This window comes from Seriola lalandi, unplaced genomic scaffold (genome assembly GCF_002814215.2).
Source record: "Seriola lalandi dorsalis isolate HSWRI2012SDOR001 ecotype SW California unplaced genomic scaffold, Sedor1 jcf7180002054949, whole genome shotgun sequence".
Taxonomy (NCBI): Eukaryota; Metazoa; Chordata; class Actinopteri; order Carangiformes; family Carangidae; genus Seriola; species Seriola lalandi.
In genome coordinates, this window is record NW_019525500.1 from 703,104 (window position 1) to 722,181 (window position 19,078).

At 38.8% G+C, this 19,078-nt stretch overlaps 1 protein-coding gene across 1 annotated transcript in view; it reads left to right on the top strand.

Annotated features, from left to right (window-relative positions):
• Positions 1–19,078, top strand: part of col24a1 (collagen type XXIV alpha 1) — an 89,653-nt gene that overhangs the window by 54,863 nt on the left and 15,712 nt on the right. The window contains exons 26-44 of the mRNA XM_023394530.2: positions 391–444; positions 2,254–2,307; positions 3,017–3,070; positions 5,854–5,907; positions 6,161–6,205; positions 7,764–7,808; positions 10,470–10,523; positions 11,145–11,198; positions 11,338–11,391; positions 11,664–11,717; positions 12,788–12,841; positions 13,481–13,588; positions 14,710–14,763; positions 15,134–15,241; positions 15,806–15,859; positions 16,778–16,831; positions 16,985–17,041; positions 17,865–17,918; positions 18,929–18,982. Coding sequence (XP_023250298.1) covers positions 391–444; positions 2,254–2,307; positions 3,017–3,070; positions 5,854–5,907; positions 6,161–6,205; positions 7,764–7,808; positions 10,470–10,523; positions 11,145–11,198; positions 11,338–11,391; positions 11,664–11,717; positions 12,788–12,841; positions 13,481–13,588; positions 14,710–14,763; positions 15,134–15,241; positions 15,806–15,859; positions 16,778–16,831; positions 16,985–17,041; positions 17,865–17,918; positions 18,929–18,982 — 1,119 coding nt within the window. The remainder of the gene's footprint in view (positions 1–390; positions 445–2,253; positions 2,308–3,016; positions 3,071–5,853; positions 5,908–6,160; positions 6,206–7,763; positions 7,809–10,469; positions 10,524–11,144; positions 11,199–11,337; positions 11,392–11,663; positions 11,718–12,787; positions 12,842–13,480; positions 13,589–14,709; positions 14,764–15,133; positions 15,242–15,805; positions 15,860–16,777; positions 16,832–16,984; positions 17,042–17,864; positions 17,919–18,928; positions 18,983–19,078) is intronic.

Consider the following 19,078-nt stretch of genomic DNA (forward strand, 5'->3'; position numbering starts at 1 on the left):
CAGTTTGATAGAAGTGCAACAAGAACTGGAAAAGTACTTGTACATTCATGAAAGTTACAAAGTTCAAGGAGGATTAAAGCATCATTGACACAAGTATTAGAGGGGGTAGAGTGGAGACCAAGGAAGATTTACTGCTAACCTGGAGTTACCTTTGCTTTTAACACAGTGTGCTGGGTGCCACCAACTGGGTTTCAAAGAACCTGCTTACTTTAAACTCCACTCAACCAGCTGTCACTCTAACCTTCTGCATTTAAGAAGCTGCTCTCCAGTTTCATGGCTGTTTATTAGAGAAGGTATACGTGAAGCTGTGTTGGGATTTTTTGTGTTGAGGTTTCAGGTCATAGTTTAATGAGCCGCTCTCTCTCTTTCTGTCTTACCGTTTTTCCTTAGGGCGACCGTGGGCCAGCGGGTCCAACTGGTCCAGTCGGGGAGAAGGGGCCAAGGGTAAGTACAGTCACTCAGGATATAATGCAGAGCTCTGCTTCTTGTCTGAGAGTTTGTCAATCCCAGAGCCATAGTGTATATATTGAGAAAGGTTTTTAAGAAATTGGCGAAGCTACAACAGCCTACCAGAGTTTGGATACATTGTTCAGTAAACTAATGTCTAAAGATGATGAATATAAAAACACTAAGCAAATTTGGCTCTAATTTTTTGGCAGATTTGGTCATGGAAATGAAAGCAAACTCAGTGGAGGCCTAAAGGGTTCCAGACCCCTCAGTGTTGTAACTTTTGCAGACACAAATCTTAACAAAATTCAGTCATATCAAATAATTTTTTCCATAGTTATGTTGAGGAGAGGGAACTCTTTTGGATCCCTGGTCTAGTTGACCAAATCTAGTAAAGTTGACTTTTGGTCCTACCTAAAACCTCTTAACCAATGGGTAGAGGCTATGTAACAAAGAAGGCCAGCAAATAGCCCAAGGTTTTGGAATCTGTGTTTTCTGTTTATTAAAGCACGTCATAACATTTTAACATATGGCATCAATTCTACATTGCTAGGTTGGGACCTCAAAGAGCCCAACAGACTTGTTAAAGCCTTTGCCTAAAATTTGGAATATTTTTTGTGATAGATCTAACTAACTGAAGCAGTAGTGTTTGGTATTCTGCTTCTGTATGAGTCTGAATAGAGAAGCTGGTCAGTATCAGTCACTCCCAGTTTATAGCTCAGTGTAAAGGGCTCCAATGGCAGAGAAAAGATCTTGCTACTATGCTGTTCTGGAGAAATTTGCATGAAAGTGACTCATTGTATTTTGTCATCTTCCCTAAATCCATGCAGTTAGTTGAAGTTGGGTTTGATAAATGTTTGTATATTTGCAGGTTAATAGCATGTTAATTTAATTTAAAACATTAGCCCACTCACTACTGTGGGAAGTGTGTTTGCATGAAAATTATTTTGACAGTGTTGATCCCCGAGAGAAAAAAAAGACATGCTGCTGTCCAGTGCAGAGGTGTTTCCGCTGTCTGCTGTAATGCTGTAATGCTGCATGAGTCCATAGAAAGAGGCTGGCCACTGTCCTGGAGCCTTGGATTAACGCCATGTCTGTGGCTTTGGGCCCCAGTCCTGACCTAGCTGGCTGGCAGACTGGCCAGAAAGCTGACTGATTGGCTGGCTGGAAGAGAGGATGACTAATTTGGTGGCTGGTTAAATAGTTAGATGAATGAATCACTGTTGGTGTGTGTGTATGTGTTTGACTGAGAGAAAGAGCTTTGTGACTTAAGTGAGGAGTTGTGGTGATTTGTGTGAACCAGCTTTTGTTATAATGTAGCCACATTAGCGAGGACTGGTGGTTCAATGTGAAGGCTTTGCACTGCTTCACTCAAAATGATCAAAATCCTCTCATGAACTTCTGTTTCTGTTTAAATTAGCATTTTCTGGCAAATCCCAACCACTTTTGTCTTTACTGACTTTTTGTTATTCTGGTATTATTCTTTAACAGATTATTATAGAAAGAGAATTGGTGGTGGATAGTGCTGTAATGAGAAACATGGCCCCCAATTCTGTTGACAATTCTTCTGACATACAGCTCTAACAAATAGTCCTACTTTACTCCCTTTTTAGAGCACAGTCTTGCACTGTTGCTCTACACTAGTCATTGTTAAAATCCCAAAGCAATAATGCATCATAGCTTGAACATAAACTTGAGTATACTAGTAACAATATTTACTACCCATGCAGCAGATGCCATTTAACAGTGACATAGTTCTTGTCAACCTTTCTATGCTGTTTGTTTTTCTTTCTGTTTTGGTAAAAGGGCTATCCAGGATTGCCAGGAAGTCCAGGCGACATCGGCATGCAAGGTGCACCTGTAAGTGTCACTTGGTCTACCCTCGTCACCCTCGTCTCAAATAGAGATTCTTTGCATTGAGATGTCTGCATGTAAACACATTTACATTTACTGTATGTATTGAAAATATGAACTTCTTCACTTGTCTCTACTTCAGCTCCTTGTATACATTTTTTCCATGAACTTATTTTGCTGAAGTTTTGTTTTGTTTTGCTCCTTCTTTATTTTGGATTGAGTCATACACACATTAGTACTTAATGGACTGAGAATCTTGGATGCATTGACTCTCATCTTGGCTGGATATTATAAACGCTTAAATCGTAAGATTAACTTGGAAACGTCTTAGTCTGAGTTGGAACTTTGAACATATTCCTGGTTATTGTAAACACATAAAATTTAAGAGGGTGATTTGATATATCAGTTTTCTTGTTTCCCACAATTTAGTCTAGACCTGTGTAAACAGTATGTCTTAACTAGATGATTGTTCAGTAGTTCTGCTGAAGCCTTTGTAGTATATCCATTAGGTTCATTGGACTGGTGTTGATCTGGGTTAAAAGAGGGATGAAGAGGTTTTGCATTATTTGGTTTGTGTAAATTTTGTCTGTATTTTATAGTCTGTTTCACTGCATCATGTCAAAGAGACACTATGAAAACCTTTTTACTTACTAACCCCTCCTTAATCCCCATCTACGATTTCCCAACCTTCAGTCTGTCTTGTTCTTTCTCACAGGGTCCACAGGGACAGAGGGGTACTCCAGGAATTGCTGGGGCAAAGGGCAGGAGGGTAAGAGCTGTCTTTACATTTGGGACATTAGTTGTACTAGTCTCTTACTTTATATGTTATGAATGTCAGCCCACTTAAAGTCAATAGTGACCATGAAAACTTCAGTTATCAGACCTGTGGTTGTCTGTTTCGTATCACAGCCCCATTCCCTTAAACAAGACCAGCTAAAGTAATTAAAAGACATGTGTTTTAAGTTTCTGTTTTATGTGTATTTACAACTGTTTCATAAGCCCCATTAGTTAGAAGACATAAAGGTAATGTCAAATGAATGAATACGGTAATACTGGTGGGACACCGTGTGGCTATGAGGAGAATGACATCTTCAGGTGACGAGACAAAGATAGATTTATGATTTTAATTGTGAAGATTCTTGGTGCTTTACATAATTTTAACTTAAATCTAACAGAAGCACCAACTGAAGTAAATTGTGCTGTTTATACAGTGTAACAGATCAGAATAAACAAAAGACAAAACAAAACACCTTTCATTTTAGTTTCTCAAAATATGCATCTGTATTACAGCGTGTGTGTGTTTCGTTTCCTTAGGAAGCACAATTAAATGGTTTTTATTCAAGAGCCGCTCAAATGATGTCATATACTAAAATGCATCCAACTAAAACTAACTAAAATCATTGATAATCAGTAATGGAGAAAATCCAAATGAAAATTAGATTATAAAAGTATTGGCACTGTAGATAAGTAATTTCCTCATTGTTTTTTTATTACACAATCCAACGTTTGTTTGCTAATGAAAATCATTGAACAATGCAATATAATGGTAATCTCTGTAACAATATAGTGTTCATCCTAGACATATCGCTAGACACTCGCTAAAGCACGCTAGGAATATTTGTTTTCAGTGCATTAATATTTAGATGACCCATTGTCTTCTTAAAGAATGCTTTGCATTGACAGTAAGCATGACTTTTGAAGATTATACTGGCTGCATGTTATCCAGGTTTTGTTCTTGATAGTTAAAGCTTGTGCACTGTTTCTCCTCATCAGTGCTCAGGTCCTCAGTGGAAACTGTAGAACTCCAAGGTTGGCTGCATCTGCTTGCATTGTTTGCTTGCAAACAGCAGCACATCCTGGAAGTTCTTCCTTGCTGGACTAACTCTTTAATTTGTCTTTTAATTGACTTTAACTTTTCTAAACTGATGGTTTGCTTGTGCTACACTCCACTGCCAGACTGCCTAACAGTGTCATGGCTAAAGCTCTTAAGTTGAATCTGCATCCATTTCAGGTAATATGAGAAAATGAGACGCTGACAAGCCAATTGAGTAATGCCTACTACCACACTACTTATCACACTTTATCACTCATCCATATTTCTCTTCTTTTTATCCACTATTCACTTATTTTCTTATTTAAGATGAACTTTTTACCAAGGAAAATGTGGAAGCAATTAACATGCCACAGTTTGTGTTATTTACAGTTATCCATACACATCAGTTTGTGGTTGCATTTCTTGTCTTGCTGAGGTAACACGCAGTCCATCTCCATTGTCAAGGCATAAAATTGCAAAAGCGAATTGTTTGAACCAAAATCACATATACTCCCAGGCCAGCTGTAGTTTTTGGATGAGATGTCAGAAATAAACATGCATGCTTTCTTAACACTGTAGTTTGTCAGTAAGAGATTACCCTCACATAAAGGAAGCAAGATGGAACTACTAGACTACTTATCACTTATATTTAGCATTTTATCCTCTGAGCTATAAAGAATATCCTGCAGCTGGAGCTTCTCTGGTGTGCACCTACCCTAGTTAGCACACACCTGCACTAGTTCTAAAGATAGTTGTTGGTGATGGAAAACAGGTTGTGCATCCTCTGAAACGTAGGCTAACCTGCTGTATCTATCTCTGATTCCTCTGCTGATGATCACTCTCAATGAAATGCACTTCCTCTTTACTTCACCCACTCCAGAAATCTTTCTGTAGAAAACTTGCTGTGTAATGATTTGTGCTGTTACTCATACATAAGTTATTGTTGGATGGATTTCCTTTCTGCAGTTTAAGTTGTGATCTGCTTATTCTGTATAGATGCATGGTTTATTGCTGAAATTTGCATACCTACTAGTAAAAAACTTGGTTAATAAATGTTAATCATGCTAATGAATTAATCACAACCAGTGGCTGTTTTTAAATTAATTTCTGAACAACTTAGAGTTAACTAATTTGAAGGAATCAATTTAACACGGCAAGGAGGGTCCACAAGTTACAGTAGCATTTTTCACCAAGATTGGAAAGAGATGAGCTAAAGGAAGGAATGAAGAGAAAGAAAGATAAAGCCCGGGTTTGTCTGTCTGGGAGCTTAAAGGGAGCTGAGTGACCTTAGAGGAATGGAAGTCTGACTGAAAGCCAGAGGCTCAGGCAGACTAAGAGCAGATAGGGTCATCAAAGGTAGAGATATAAAAGAGGGGAGACAAGATGCAACAACAGATATACTGAAAGTGGAAATGTCCTGAAGGGGGGACAGGAAAGAAATGGGGAGGGCCTTGGGTTGTATTTACAGATCTTTATCTGTCACCCTACCTGCGTAGTGGTGCTACAATGCTGGGAAACCCCTGGAATGTTTTTGGGAGTGATAGACTGCGGTGTCAGGGTGGAAACCCTCCCAAGTAGGCAAAGAATACTGAGTAATTACTTTGTTGCTGATGTTATTCCAGAGTTAGCAGTACGTACATCAACTTGTGTATGATGCTTTGATGCTAACTGTATTCCCTTTACTGCTCATTCTTTGTTGTGTGACGTTCAAAGGTGTGTCTCATGTTGTTGTTGCACAGGGGCCCCAGGGTCCAGATGGCCCACTGGGAGAACCAGGCCCTGAGGGCACCAAGGTAAACATGCACAGCACCCTGTGGAAAATATCACGATGTGCATGTGAAGATGTGGTAGTTACAATACTTTTGCATGAAATGTGTTCTTCCTATATATTAATCAGGGTATTAGTGCTGGAGTCATCTATTCGACTTGGGGACACTGCTTTATTGAATATTTGTCACGGATAATGTATGGTTTATTTCATTACTCCCTCTGACAAGAAGAAAACCAAATGAATTTCCTACATGTGCCATATTTCTTTCATTGCAGGGTGAAAGGGGTGACATTGGACAAAAAGGAGAGCCAGGATTCATTGTAAGTAGTCTTTCAATAATGTCTTTACAATTGTCTTTAAACTTATGCTAGCTTGTGTAAGACAGAGACTTGAAAAGAACAAATATTCGTTGATAACACACTACAAAGTTGTGAGCCCCATTTAAACTAGAAGTGTTAAAAATACTTTGAGGGTACCTTTGGCTGCTGAATGTTTTATGTCTAACACATTTCTGGATGAAGGCTTCAGGCTCTTAAGAAATGAGAAGGTGAATTTATACGTACCACCATTTATCCAAAGCCAAGAATAACCATTGTCATAAAAAAGCATCATCCTGCAGCATCTAGCTTAACAAGCACATCCTTCTTAAAGAACATTCACTTCACAAAAAAGACATTACCACATGTAATTTCAAACATTACCGCAGCATCCAGTATAACCCTCGGGCCTCTTTAAAACCTTGGTAGGCCTTTAATCAGTTTTTATTTGCAGAGTGGGGCATTTGTCTTCTCGCCTGTATCAAGTTAGACCTGAATGGAGTTACTATGTACCATTGCCAGCTTGTTTCCTTGTTGAGGAAACCTGAGCTAAATCTGCTGAGGAGAAGCAAGATGAAAGTAAACTTTGTATATATCAGGCCTAGTTGAGTGAAACCTAATCCAACTTCAGATTTGTCTGTGATGTTTTTAATAAGTATAGTATAGTATAGTATTTAATGAAGACATTGGCAATCTCCAGTTTTTCAAAAGTGTACAAGTATATCAGCACAGGCTTTTGAGGTGTAGGCACATCAGATGTATGCTTATGTGTTTATATGTCATGTCATCTTAGTTGCTGTTCATTTAGGTTGAGAAATAAGTAAAATAATATTTGACATGCATCATGACTGATCTACCCTGCTGCTTTATTGTAAAGATGCCTAAATTTGGGGCCCTACGGTAAATAGCTGTCACACTCATTTTTTACATTTCACAATGGATTATCAAAGGATTGATGTCATTATATTTTCTACCTCTCATAGACAGTGTCACTCAATTATCCCAATAAAACAAGTAAAAAAAAAAACTAAACCTAAAAGGGCTTCATAGCATTATAGTCATTGTGCTTTAGACAAACCGTTACAATCGCATAACAGTTATTTTAGGGCCAAATATATGAGGTGGTAAAAGTCATTTTTAAATTTGTAAAACTGCACATTGCTTTTTAGCATGCACAATATGTTGATCATAAAGATGATAAAATTAGCAAGCAATTAACTGCAAATGTTTCTCCATAAAACAGTTTATAGACACTTCGTGTTTCTGTTGTGCTGAATCATTCACAGGCTTCTGGCCAGATTACCAACACACTCTTTTATGCCTCTAGTTACATCAGTTGCATTGCTTATGCATCTGAGGAGTATTCTCAAAAACCTGCAATAAAAACCATCTAATCAGGAGTTCATTGATAAATGCATCAGCATCCTAATGTTGCTGCTCTGTCTGAACAAACTGTAGGCTATAAATAAATAAATAATCATGATAGATTAATGAGATGGCAATATTTTTTTCAGAATAAAATGCATGTTAATCATTTGAATATTGATTTCTATCTTTGAAGGGCAAGGCTGGCAGTCCAGGAGAGAGAGGCCCTCCCGGAAAGCCTGTAAGTAAAAATTAAAGCTTTCTGCTTTAATCATCCTGCTCACTTAAACAAGAAACATCACTATGGCTACAAAGGCTTGCAAAACACTTCCACATCCTCCTTTCACCTGTAATATATATAATTATTACTTGAAGACTTCCTCTTTGCTCCAGCAAAGTCAACCAAGAGGAAGTTGCCTGATATAAAATAAAACACTGAGCAGTGCTGGGACTCATCAACACATGTGTGCATGTATTTCCCCTTACTCATCTGGTGTGTGTGGGTGCAAGGTTTGTGTTGGGCATACAGCACTAAAATCACTCTATTATTATTTACAGATTTGATGAACACGGCATACTAACTTAATTGAAACTATACTGCATTTCCTGGTTCTGGATTTAAGAAATGAATGAGAGTAATTCTTTGCATTCTGTGTGAGAGATTTTAAGACAGTTTACAGTTGAGTTTAGATGAGCTATTAATTTGTAACGGTTGTTTTATGTAAACTGCCTTTGTATCTCATATCCACTTGTTAAGAATGTGTGCTACGGTGTGCTTGATGTGATGATGTGAGTCTGACACCTCTCATAAAAGAAAAAAACATTTTTACAAGAATCCTTTAAAGTTATTAAAGAATTGTGACCAAGATGTGTACCGAACACAACTTTGCATAGTTGAAAAATAAACTAGTGCTCTCTGGTGGACAGATTATGTAATAGCGAAACTGTTTCTTCATTACTTCAAATATATCTTTCTGCACTGTAATTTCTTGTTACTTATCTACCAACATGTTTGCCAGGACCAACACATTTAGCTGTCAATGACCTCAACCAGTTGGTTTATTTGTCAGGCTCCACTTTGGATTTGCACAACCCCCCAGGAGAAATTGTGTCTTTCCAGCAGCTAAGAATACAATGTATGACACACATACAAAGACAACAGCTTACACTGACGCAGTGTATTCTGTTCGTGCCACATAATACATGGACTTTTGGCAGTTCTGATGGACCATTTTTGCAAGGAAACTCTTGGGTTTCTTTCTGTTTTTACCATCAAGAGAATGACAGATGGTCGTTTTGATATCCTTTTGAACTTTTAAAGGTTAGAATAACTGATGTTTCACAGATGGTAGAAACATGCAAACAAAAACAGACCAAAGACAGATTCAAAAGCAGATCCATGTGGGCTGTCTAAGAGTCAAGTGATGATCAGTCAAGTGATAAGCATTACTCTATATCCACAATTTGTTAGTGCAGTTTGCAGTTTGTTTGATCCATTTATGGCAGCACTTACAATGGATGCTCCCAAGCTGGAGAAAAGCTCTATCACCTGTATGCTTAAGCAGTTGTTTGGCTTGTGTTATTTTCCACTGACAAATGAGCTGCTTTCCACTTTCTCTAATCATGTATTGGCTTAACATATGACATTTCAGGGTTGTTTGTAATTACTCTTAACAGACATAGAAACACACACAGATACGTGTAGGCCTGTGCTCACGCTCAGTACAGTACATTCATGCATACACTTGCACACTAGTTGTGACCTGTCCTCCTGAATACACACTAAGGTCTTATGCACCAAGTTTCAAATATAGTGTTTTGACATTCACTTTAGATACTGCTTAGAATAACTGTAGCTTTGACCCATTGTTACTGCCTGATGTTAACTAAAGATCATCTACCCCTCCTCATAACTTCCCACTATCATCAGCCTCAGTGCCTTAACAAAAAAACCTATCTGCTAGAAATTTTGCATCTTTGGCTGCAGTAGCAGCTCTGGAGTCATAGCGCCATCTTGTGTTTCATTAAACACTGTCAAAATCTGTCCTTTTTAATTCCACACCTTTTCTATGTTCTCTGATTAAAAGTCGTTGAGTATTTGTGTCAAAATCATGTTGTTATCTGTGATGTCAGAGCCCATTCAGCTCAGTGCTGAAGGCATTTTTGTAGTCAATGTAGTCATCGGTGATTGTGGTTGCTGTCAATTATAATATATTGTAGTTTCCATAAATCCTTCCACACTTTGAAACTTTCAACACTTACTGTATATTTGACAATTCCTCTCAATGGCCTTTTACATGTGAGCTGTGATAACATTTGAATGTTTTTTTTTGTCTTTTATTTTTCCTTTTGTTCAATTGATTTATCTTCACGCTGTATTTTTTGCTTTTGACTCATACCTACTCAGTGAATAATAGCCAAAGATATTTGAGTGTCAACTATGATGAGTGGGGTTGTAGTATATCACAATGTACATGATTATGTAAACTACTATTATTATATATTATAGGTATTAAATTCACTGCTATCTCATCTAACTTTGGCACATTAATCTCACTGCTTGGATCAAACAACTGTCTCTTACAGACACAGAAATAACAGCTTCCTATGCTAGAGTTTCAAATTTTACACTACTCTCTAAACACTACAACAAAGAGATCTGACATTGCAGGAAAGCCAATCTGTTTGTATTGCGTCAAAGAGTTTTTGTGTTGTGTCTGTAGGCATTAGGCAACACTGAAATATTAGTCACTCATCATGTTTGTGGTTATTTTGTTGACGATGAAGATGATAATGGTGAGAAGATGACTGTTGGGAAAGCAAGGTTTTCTTATGCTTGTTTTCTGTAATCACAAACGGATGACTGAAGCTAAACCGAGCTCATGATTGTGTTTATTTCCAGGGTAAATCAGGTATTCCAGGCAGCACTGGAGAGAGGGGACCACATGGGGAACCAGTAAGTATGCTGTCTTCTGACTGTTGCATTGATGTGGTTGTTCCAAGAAACTGCAAACAAGCCACACATTGTGAAAACGGGCCTGGAATCTATAATGACTGTGGGAGAAGGTTTCATGAGGAACAAGCAGTCAAGTTCAGACTTATTTAATAAACTCTTTAGAAGCTCTGATGCTGATTATCACCAGTAGTTGCAATGTTCCTCGCAACTTTAAGCTCCACGCCTTGTGCCTGCTTCTTGGATTAGTCTTCAAGTTCTTGATTTTCCTGGAAATCTGCCGACCCCTCAGGGACATCAAGAATGTCAAACAATCAGATACAAGTATTTATTAGGGTGAGAGTTTTCAATAACGCTAGAGGCATGGTTTATGTTATGGGTCTCATCCTGCTGTTGGCTGGTCTCTAGTTTTACTCCAGGCATTCTCAGCCCACAGTTTTCCTTTTCTACAGACTTGAACATTTAACTGTATGTGTTTGTTTTGCCATCATATACTAGAGTTGTGTATTATGTCTGTTCTGGTATTTTATTTCCCGAATTATTGCACACAGTAAGACCAATAATGAGATTACTGTGTCAATAAGCTGTCCTCAAAGCATCTAATAATGGTTATTTTTCTTGCAGGGACTCAAAGGACCTCCAGGAGAAGCTGGACCCGATGGAGAGCAAGGGCCTGAAGTACTTTTCATTAAATATTTGTAACTATTTATCAATTCATTGATAAGTGTTGATGGGTTTTGCAGTTGGCATTGCTATGTGTAAGGGGTACAAATTAAAAATTACACATCCCCTTTTTTTCTCTGTCCCATCTTTGTAGGGTGGGCCTGGTGCAGAGGGGGAGCCAGGTGCCATCGGAGAGCCAGGGGTAAAGGTCAGTACAACCTAGCCATGTTTTTTTCATTCACTCCTTCCCACCACTCCACATTCCCCACCACCCTCCAGCAATGTGAAAAAGTGTGATCTTGCTCAGTCAATTTGTACTTAACACAACTGTAGCCTTGGGTGAAAAAACAGCTGATTGTCAAGTCTAACACTGCTTGCACTTCAAGTATCAGTGGTGAGTGTAAGTTTAGGAGTGTGCATGGACTTTTGAGTGTGTTTTGACCTCCAGGCAGCCCTGGTTTGTGTTTTGTGTCCCTGCAGGGTGATATTGGGCCTCCAGGAGCTGAAGGGGAGCAGGGACAGGAGGGGATAAGAGTGAGTGACTACAAACAACCCACTAATCCCTTCCTTCCTTGTGTTAGGGTAAATCTGACCCAGTCGTATATTTACTCCCCTCATTCTGATAGGATGTGTAATCCTCTGGCCTGAGGAAAACAGAACGATGGAATTGTTTTTGTCTGATGGACTGTATAAATAGCTTTTGGACCTCTTGAGATTTTTCTGACTTTGTATGACTGTCTTTGGTTGGACCAAAAGATAAGGTTAGTTGGGATACTTTCCATACAGTCTGGCTGTTTGACTGTACTGTCTACTCACTACAGATGTTCCAAGAACAGGTCACTGAAATAGGGATTTTTTTAAATTGTGTTGACATGTTAACTAAATGTAATCAGAATTTATATTTCAGCATTTATGATTGGTCATTTGGCCACTCTGGTTAAAACAGTGGAGTTCTTGTTATCTTCCCTGAACTTTAAATTCTTGCTCCACAGCTTCTAATAATCTCTTGACTAAAAGAAAAAGATTCAGTCAATGTATCTTTATTTTCCTTCATTGAACTTAAAGAATAACTTGACCTCCCTGAAAACCTTCTTTTTTGTTTTTGTGTTTGACTTCCAGTGGTTTAACTTCTTACCTTGATGTAGTGGAGTACCGATGTACTCCAGGACACAGTGACATCACTGTTATGTGTGTTAACAGTTGCAACAAAGCACACTTCTGACAACAGTCATCAGTAATGCCGGCTGTGGTGAGGTGAAATAGCCATGAAACTTTCGGCCAGAGAGGGCAGTGAAACACTGCTTTTCAACATGGTGTTAAGTTGCTCCACAATTTTCAGAAGGATTATTTCCTCACAAGTGTATAGTTCCAATTAAAATATAACCAGGATGTTCAAATTATAAAATGTCATGTTTTAATGCTGTAAACACATCACATGAATTTGGGTAAATACAACCAAAACTATCTTCCATCACAAAGAAAATACCCATTTCACAATTCTCATAAAGCTGACTTTTGGGAAAGCGTATGTTTTTATTGTGTTGATTTTTTTTTTTCACTTTTTATGATATTAAAGATGTTTGCTAATAATGATTTGTTTGTAGGGCCCACCTGGTCCTCCAGGTGAAGATGGCCCTCAAGGGAAAGATGGAGCCAAGGTAAACATAATACAACCCTGTATTTGTTGACTGAATTTCACTCCTTTCTAATAATATCAAGCCAAAAGTGGGGTTCCTCATTCGACTACAGTAGTCCATCTTTGCTTGTTCATCAAAGAGAAAGGTTCAGGATTAAAAAAAGTTAACCCGATATAACTCGTCATACTCTACTTCCGATTACAAACCGATTCTGTACAATTCTGTACATAATTCAATCTCTCCAAATTCACTGTTTGCTACATTAACTATGTATATACTGTTTATTACTGACAGGGTGTATTTTTTATATTTGAATATGGGGGTTAAATTTATATTTTTATTATTATTATCTTTATATATGTGGAATGGAGCACTGCAACATAACAATTTCCCGCAGGGGATTAAGAAAGTATTTCTGATTCTGATTCAGATACTTATTACCACAATACAATAAGTATATGTGTCCACTCTATTTCACATGAGATTTGAATAGAATATAAAGTATAATAAAGGAAATAAATATAAAGCCACTCCTTTAAAACCTTTTGTTTGTCTGAACTTTTGACCCCTCACTGTCAGTAATATAAAACTTATTAACACTGAACTGTCTTCACTCTGTTTTCCTGGTTGTCTTCCTCTCTTTCTCCGTCTCTCTGTCAGGGTGAGCCTGGTGAACATGGGCCAATTGGAGAGCAAGGTGATAAAGGGATAGAAGGAGACCCTGGGCCCGCAGGACCACCTGGAGAGCCTGGAAAACAAGGCTTTCGTGTAAATTTATTTTATGTTTACAAACTCTTAACTACCAGATACAGCAATTGTACTAAAACATGGAAAATTGCTGCTTATGTTGACATTCTCATTGACACACTTGCACACAGTCGAAGTTAAAACTAGACCTGATGAATAGGTCAGGTGAATTCAGCTTGTTACAGAACTTTTGAATTTTAAGTATCTGCAACTGACGGGGCAGATTATCAAAATCCTCTTAACCAGTTAATGCCCTTGTATCCCAGTAGAGGTCAGCCTTCTCTTCAACAAAGATTTTTTTGCCACTGGGGCAGTAAAAAGCACTGCGTTACAGATTGCAGATATTTAGGGCCGTCTGATAGCTGTCAGTCAAAGTCCCATCCAAGTGCTTCTTTGTTTTGAGATCCAGATCCAGATCTAGTCATGGGTGTTGAGGGACAGAAAGGGAGGGAGCTTCAGGGCATACACACAAAGCTCTGTGGGAAAACAGTATTGCTCACTTTACAAAAATGTGAGCGGACAAATCTGGCAAAAATTTTGAACATTGTGAACTACAAGTCATTAACCTCTGCACTCAAAATTGGCCTCTGTTAAGATGCTTAGTGTCTCTCACAAGTTTTGAATTTGCTTGTGGTGGTGGGTGGCACGGAGTGTGACTGATGTGCATGCAGAGACAGTTTAGAGGGGGAGAGTGTAACCCAGCTTATTTTCAGTAGCCTCAATAAACAGAAACACCTCACATGCAGATTATCGGTAGAAGCCAGCACAAAGAAATCTATAGTCCCCACTCAGCTACTGCAGCGCACACAAAGCTTAGACAGGTGTGTTGCCAAAATTTAGTTTGAAAAGAGCAGAATAAGGTGTTATGTGTTTACCTAAGTTGAAACCAAGTTATTTAACCTTCCCTGGGCAGGTCTTAATATACCTGGGTGGGCCTATGTAGAGTAGAGCCTATGTATGGACAATACTGGATGCTGTAGCACTAGAATCTGTAAATTGGCATTTATAAGTCGTTAGATGGACAATAGTGCTGTGAACAACAGGATCCAATAAAAGATGTCACAAAGTCACAAAGCTGAGTTATCAATTACCCTTGAATATAAGATGGACTTTTAATTAATTTAATGAATCTCCTGTTACAGGGGCCAGAAGGAAAACTGGGGCCCCAAGGCAACAGAGGACGGCATGGAAAGAAGGTAATGTCAGCACCTGTTTTTCAATATAATACGTTTCCCCACAGTGAACCAATAGGAAGCAGTGGCCAAACCCGTCAGTGGCCCGAGAACTACTGAGTCAACTTGATTCACATGTCTGAGCTATCGTTTGGGTCAAATTTCAAGGTGTTTCTTCATTTTCAGAGCAAAAAACAAGTAATTGGAAGCAGCATTAAAGACAAATAGTGTGGTATGAATTTGTTTTCTTGCTAAAGGAAAATTCAACAGAATAGATTCTCTCTGCTGCCAAAGGGGGGCTGAGTGCTGACTTTACACTTAAAGGATGGTTGCCGTACTGGCTTTTTTCAGTGTTGCTATTTCTCACCCCCAATGACGTTTTGTATCTTTTCAGGGAGAGAGAGGTCCTCCAGGTCTTGCTGGTGAGACTGGCACACGAGGGGACATTGGCCAGCCAGGCGAGCCGGGACTGAAAGGTGCCAGGGGAACTCGAGGCACACCAGTTAGTTCCCATTATTCCTCTCACGCATCCCTGTCTTTGAATCTGAAACTTTGAAACACAGAGAAAAGTGTGTTTCAGTAATTAAGGAGAGCACTTTTGGAAATGTAGTTTATGTAATATACTTAATAATGATATAACATTTATATTTGTTTTGTTTTGTGTTTCATTAACAAATCTCCATTTTCTAAATTCCAGTTAGGCACTCCCCAGTTCCCATTATGATAAAAAGTTATATGTGATCTTTTTCTTGAGTGTTAAAACTAAGTATAAAATGCCTGAGAGTAAGAAAAGACAGGAGCCGAGAGGAAGGCCTCCATTCTTTTCTTCTTTATAGAGAAAAGCAGCTTCCTTCTCAGCATAACCACTAAGACCATGTTGTGATAGCTGTGGGGAAAAGATTTATATCCCCGTCATAAAACAACTCTAATCACTGGATTCAGTTTGCATGTGTGTCTGTTTGAGGCCAAGGTTATATTTAGCAGAACCAAAGAAAAAAAGCAAAACAAACAACATTAGAACCAATTCAGAGTCTTATTTTGTGTTCATTTTCTGCATTGCATCCAGGGTCGGCCTGGAGTCATGGGGATGGAAGGACAACCAGGACTGGCAGGATACACAGTGAGTTTTTCCTACCTGTGGTTGTTTGTGGTCAGAAAATAGACTAACCTGAGTATTGGCTCAGCACATCTCACTATGCTTACATTCACTGGGGGCCTATCTTACTTATCTTAGTAGGATTTCTGAGCTATCCACATAACTCTGTGTAGACAAACCCAGATTCCCCTAAAATCAAGAACATGGGTTGAAGTAAAAAAAGAGCTATTCTTGGATTATCCCTGAAATGTAATCCTGCCTTGAGGAACTTCATAAATCCTTCAGATACAGATCTCAAGTCCACATAGCTGTTGGAAGTAATTTCAATCTAGCTAACTCACCTCCCCTGGTAGCTTTGTGCTCCAAGCCTAGCATGAGCTGGAGACATCCAGAGTTTGAGTCTGGTGGAGAACATTACACATCATCCCTGCCACTCTTATATTCCCCATTACTCTTCACCATTAATTATTCAAATAAAAGAAAATAGCAGGGAAAAAATCCTTTTAAAAGTATTACACAAATAAATACCAGAGCAAAGACAAGAGGTGAACACGATGAAGTCTACAGGCTCATTTTTCCAGGCAACACCACAGCCTGATCAATGCCAATAATACTGGGTTTAGGTTGCATAACTTGAAAAGGGCACCTCAAGTTCATTTTGTCCGTTTTTGTGAATGTGTATGTGCTTGTGTATAAAGGTTCTCAGACTCCTTCACACTTCACTCTGGTTGCTGAGTGATTTCTGAGTCTATGCCAAAACCTAAATCCTTAAGTGACAGAATGTAAGAGCTTCCTTAAAAGGAACTGTATTTATATCAGCAGCTCTGATTAATATGCTGACAGCCCTCACAGTGGAACTCATGTTTCCCAGAGAAACATGCTGTAGCCAGTAGAAGTATGGTGGCTTTGTTGAATACAATAATCAGCTTTCTCTTTTTTTAGGGTCACCCTGGCAAGCCTGGGCCCATTGGACCACCAGGACCTAAAGGCGAAAAGGTAAAATGATAAGTAATGTTTGAAATTGAATTATTTTAGTACTTTGATTTGGATGGTTTATGGTTTATAAGTTCTTCTATTGGCTATGTGGTTGCAAAATCTTGTGTCTGCATGTATGCATGTGTGATTGTGTATTTGTTTGTTACATTCCAGGGTTACCCAGGCGAGGACAATAAGACCCCAGGACTACCAGGGCCCTTAGGTGAACCAGTAGGTCTTGCTTTCCTTTAAACTCTCCTTTCTGGTCCCTAACACTCCTCGCTCTGTTCAGGTCCAAGCTGCTTAAACACTAGATTGACACTGGAAGTACAAGTTAATCCGGATCAGCTCCTGATTCAGCACCAAGTATTCTCTCTTTGTCCGACCGGATTGACAATAATGTATCAGTGTTTGTGTTTTTAAATCTGTCATGCATATGGACCCTGATTATCAATCGGTGTGACTCAGATCTTTTCTGTTCACTGCAGGCTGAGCATTTACAGAAAATGTTTAACAAGGGTTTTTACACATCAGGGTAAAGTTTAAGATTAACTTGGTTCATGTTCTTAAACTGATCCATAATAGAATAGTTTAAGTTCACAGTTATACAGTGCCACTTATGCACATTGAGACACATTCCCAGCACTGTACATGACCACTGAGACAGGCCTACATTGCATGAACAATCACAGTTACTGGATGTCTACAAAGGTATAGATAGCAACCTGCCATATGAATAGTATTGGATGACCAAGTTGGCACAGTATCGCAGTGCACAGCATTAGCAACACAATTGTAGACAATTGTAGTCTCGATGCAGCCCTGACCAAGACTGGCTGAAAAGGAAGGTTCAAGGTGAACCTACGCCTTTCCATTTGATTCCAGTAAAGATCCAGACTCAGAGTTCATCTATAGAATACGTTTCATCTGTGTTAGCCTGAGAAGTGACTGTGTCTTTAAGTAGCTGCCCAGCTCAATTGAAGCTTTGTGGTTATAAATTAAGGCATGCGTATACAGTATGTGCGTTCATTTGTGTGCATCTGTGTCTACACAGGGGCCCCCAGGAGAACGAGGAGAGCGTGGAGAGCCAGGGGATGAAGGGTATCAGGTAGACAAAACCATTAAATCAACATCAGACATACCACACAGTCACCACTCAGGGTGCTTGTCTGTATGATTGTTGTTCATACTCTTTTGGTGCCATTTTGAAAGCCTGCTCTGTTCAGATAAGGGCAGACCACACATGTTGGAAAGGATTACCAATTTCCCAGGAATAATCTGGTGTATTAGTCACTTCATGCCTTACAGACACAGGATTCTTTGCACACACACACACACACATATGCATGCATGCACGCACGCACACACGCACATGCACGCATACACAGTGCAAACAATGCGGAATATGTGTTACTCTGATTTGACCATTTGGTGTTTATGTTAGGCTTTGACAGCATCTACAAATGTGGTGTGCAGTTACAAAATTTTGAACAGGCAAATACAACAAGAAATTGACTTTTCTGATCAAAGCAATGTACTGTTTAGATGTGTTATCATAAGAAGTTTGACAAAACAGTTACCAAAACTCAGGGTCTGCAAGCATCCTTTTTCAAATAGTTAAATCCTGCCAGAACCTCTCAAGACCTTACTCAAATTCCCCTAATGTAGAGTGAATGACTTTTTAAGCATCCTTCTTGTGTGCTGGATGACAGCAAAAGTACTTTTAATACATTGTGCCTAGGACACATTTCAGTCAATAAGTACTGTATCTCATACTATGGTCCAAACTGTTTGACCCATTTCCATTTTCCAGTCAGGTTCATTGTCATAAAAACTACCATTTAGTTTGGCAGTTGTGTCATGATTCCCCAGACTTTGATAAATGCCCTAATAGGTCACTCTTGGCTTCCAATGCAATCCATCTGAGTGCAGAAGTTATAGATCCTGTTTGGTAAGAGCCTCCTGTGGTATGTTTTAATAGTATAAATACATTAAGAACATACATTAGAAACTCTCATATATTGTTTTGATGCTGTGGAGCTTGTAAGAGAGCACATTCCTTTACAGTATGAGGATTGAGAAATTTGTATATCAAAATATACCAATATTGTGTTTCAGGGCCATTTTGGTACCATTGGATCTCGTGGGACTGTTGGACCACAAGGCCCACCGGTAAGTCAGTAAATATCTATATTACAGTAACCAGAATAGATAGTAATAGTCCTCTATCTATCTATCTATCTATCTATCTATCTATCTATCTATCTA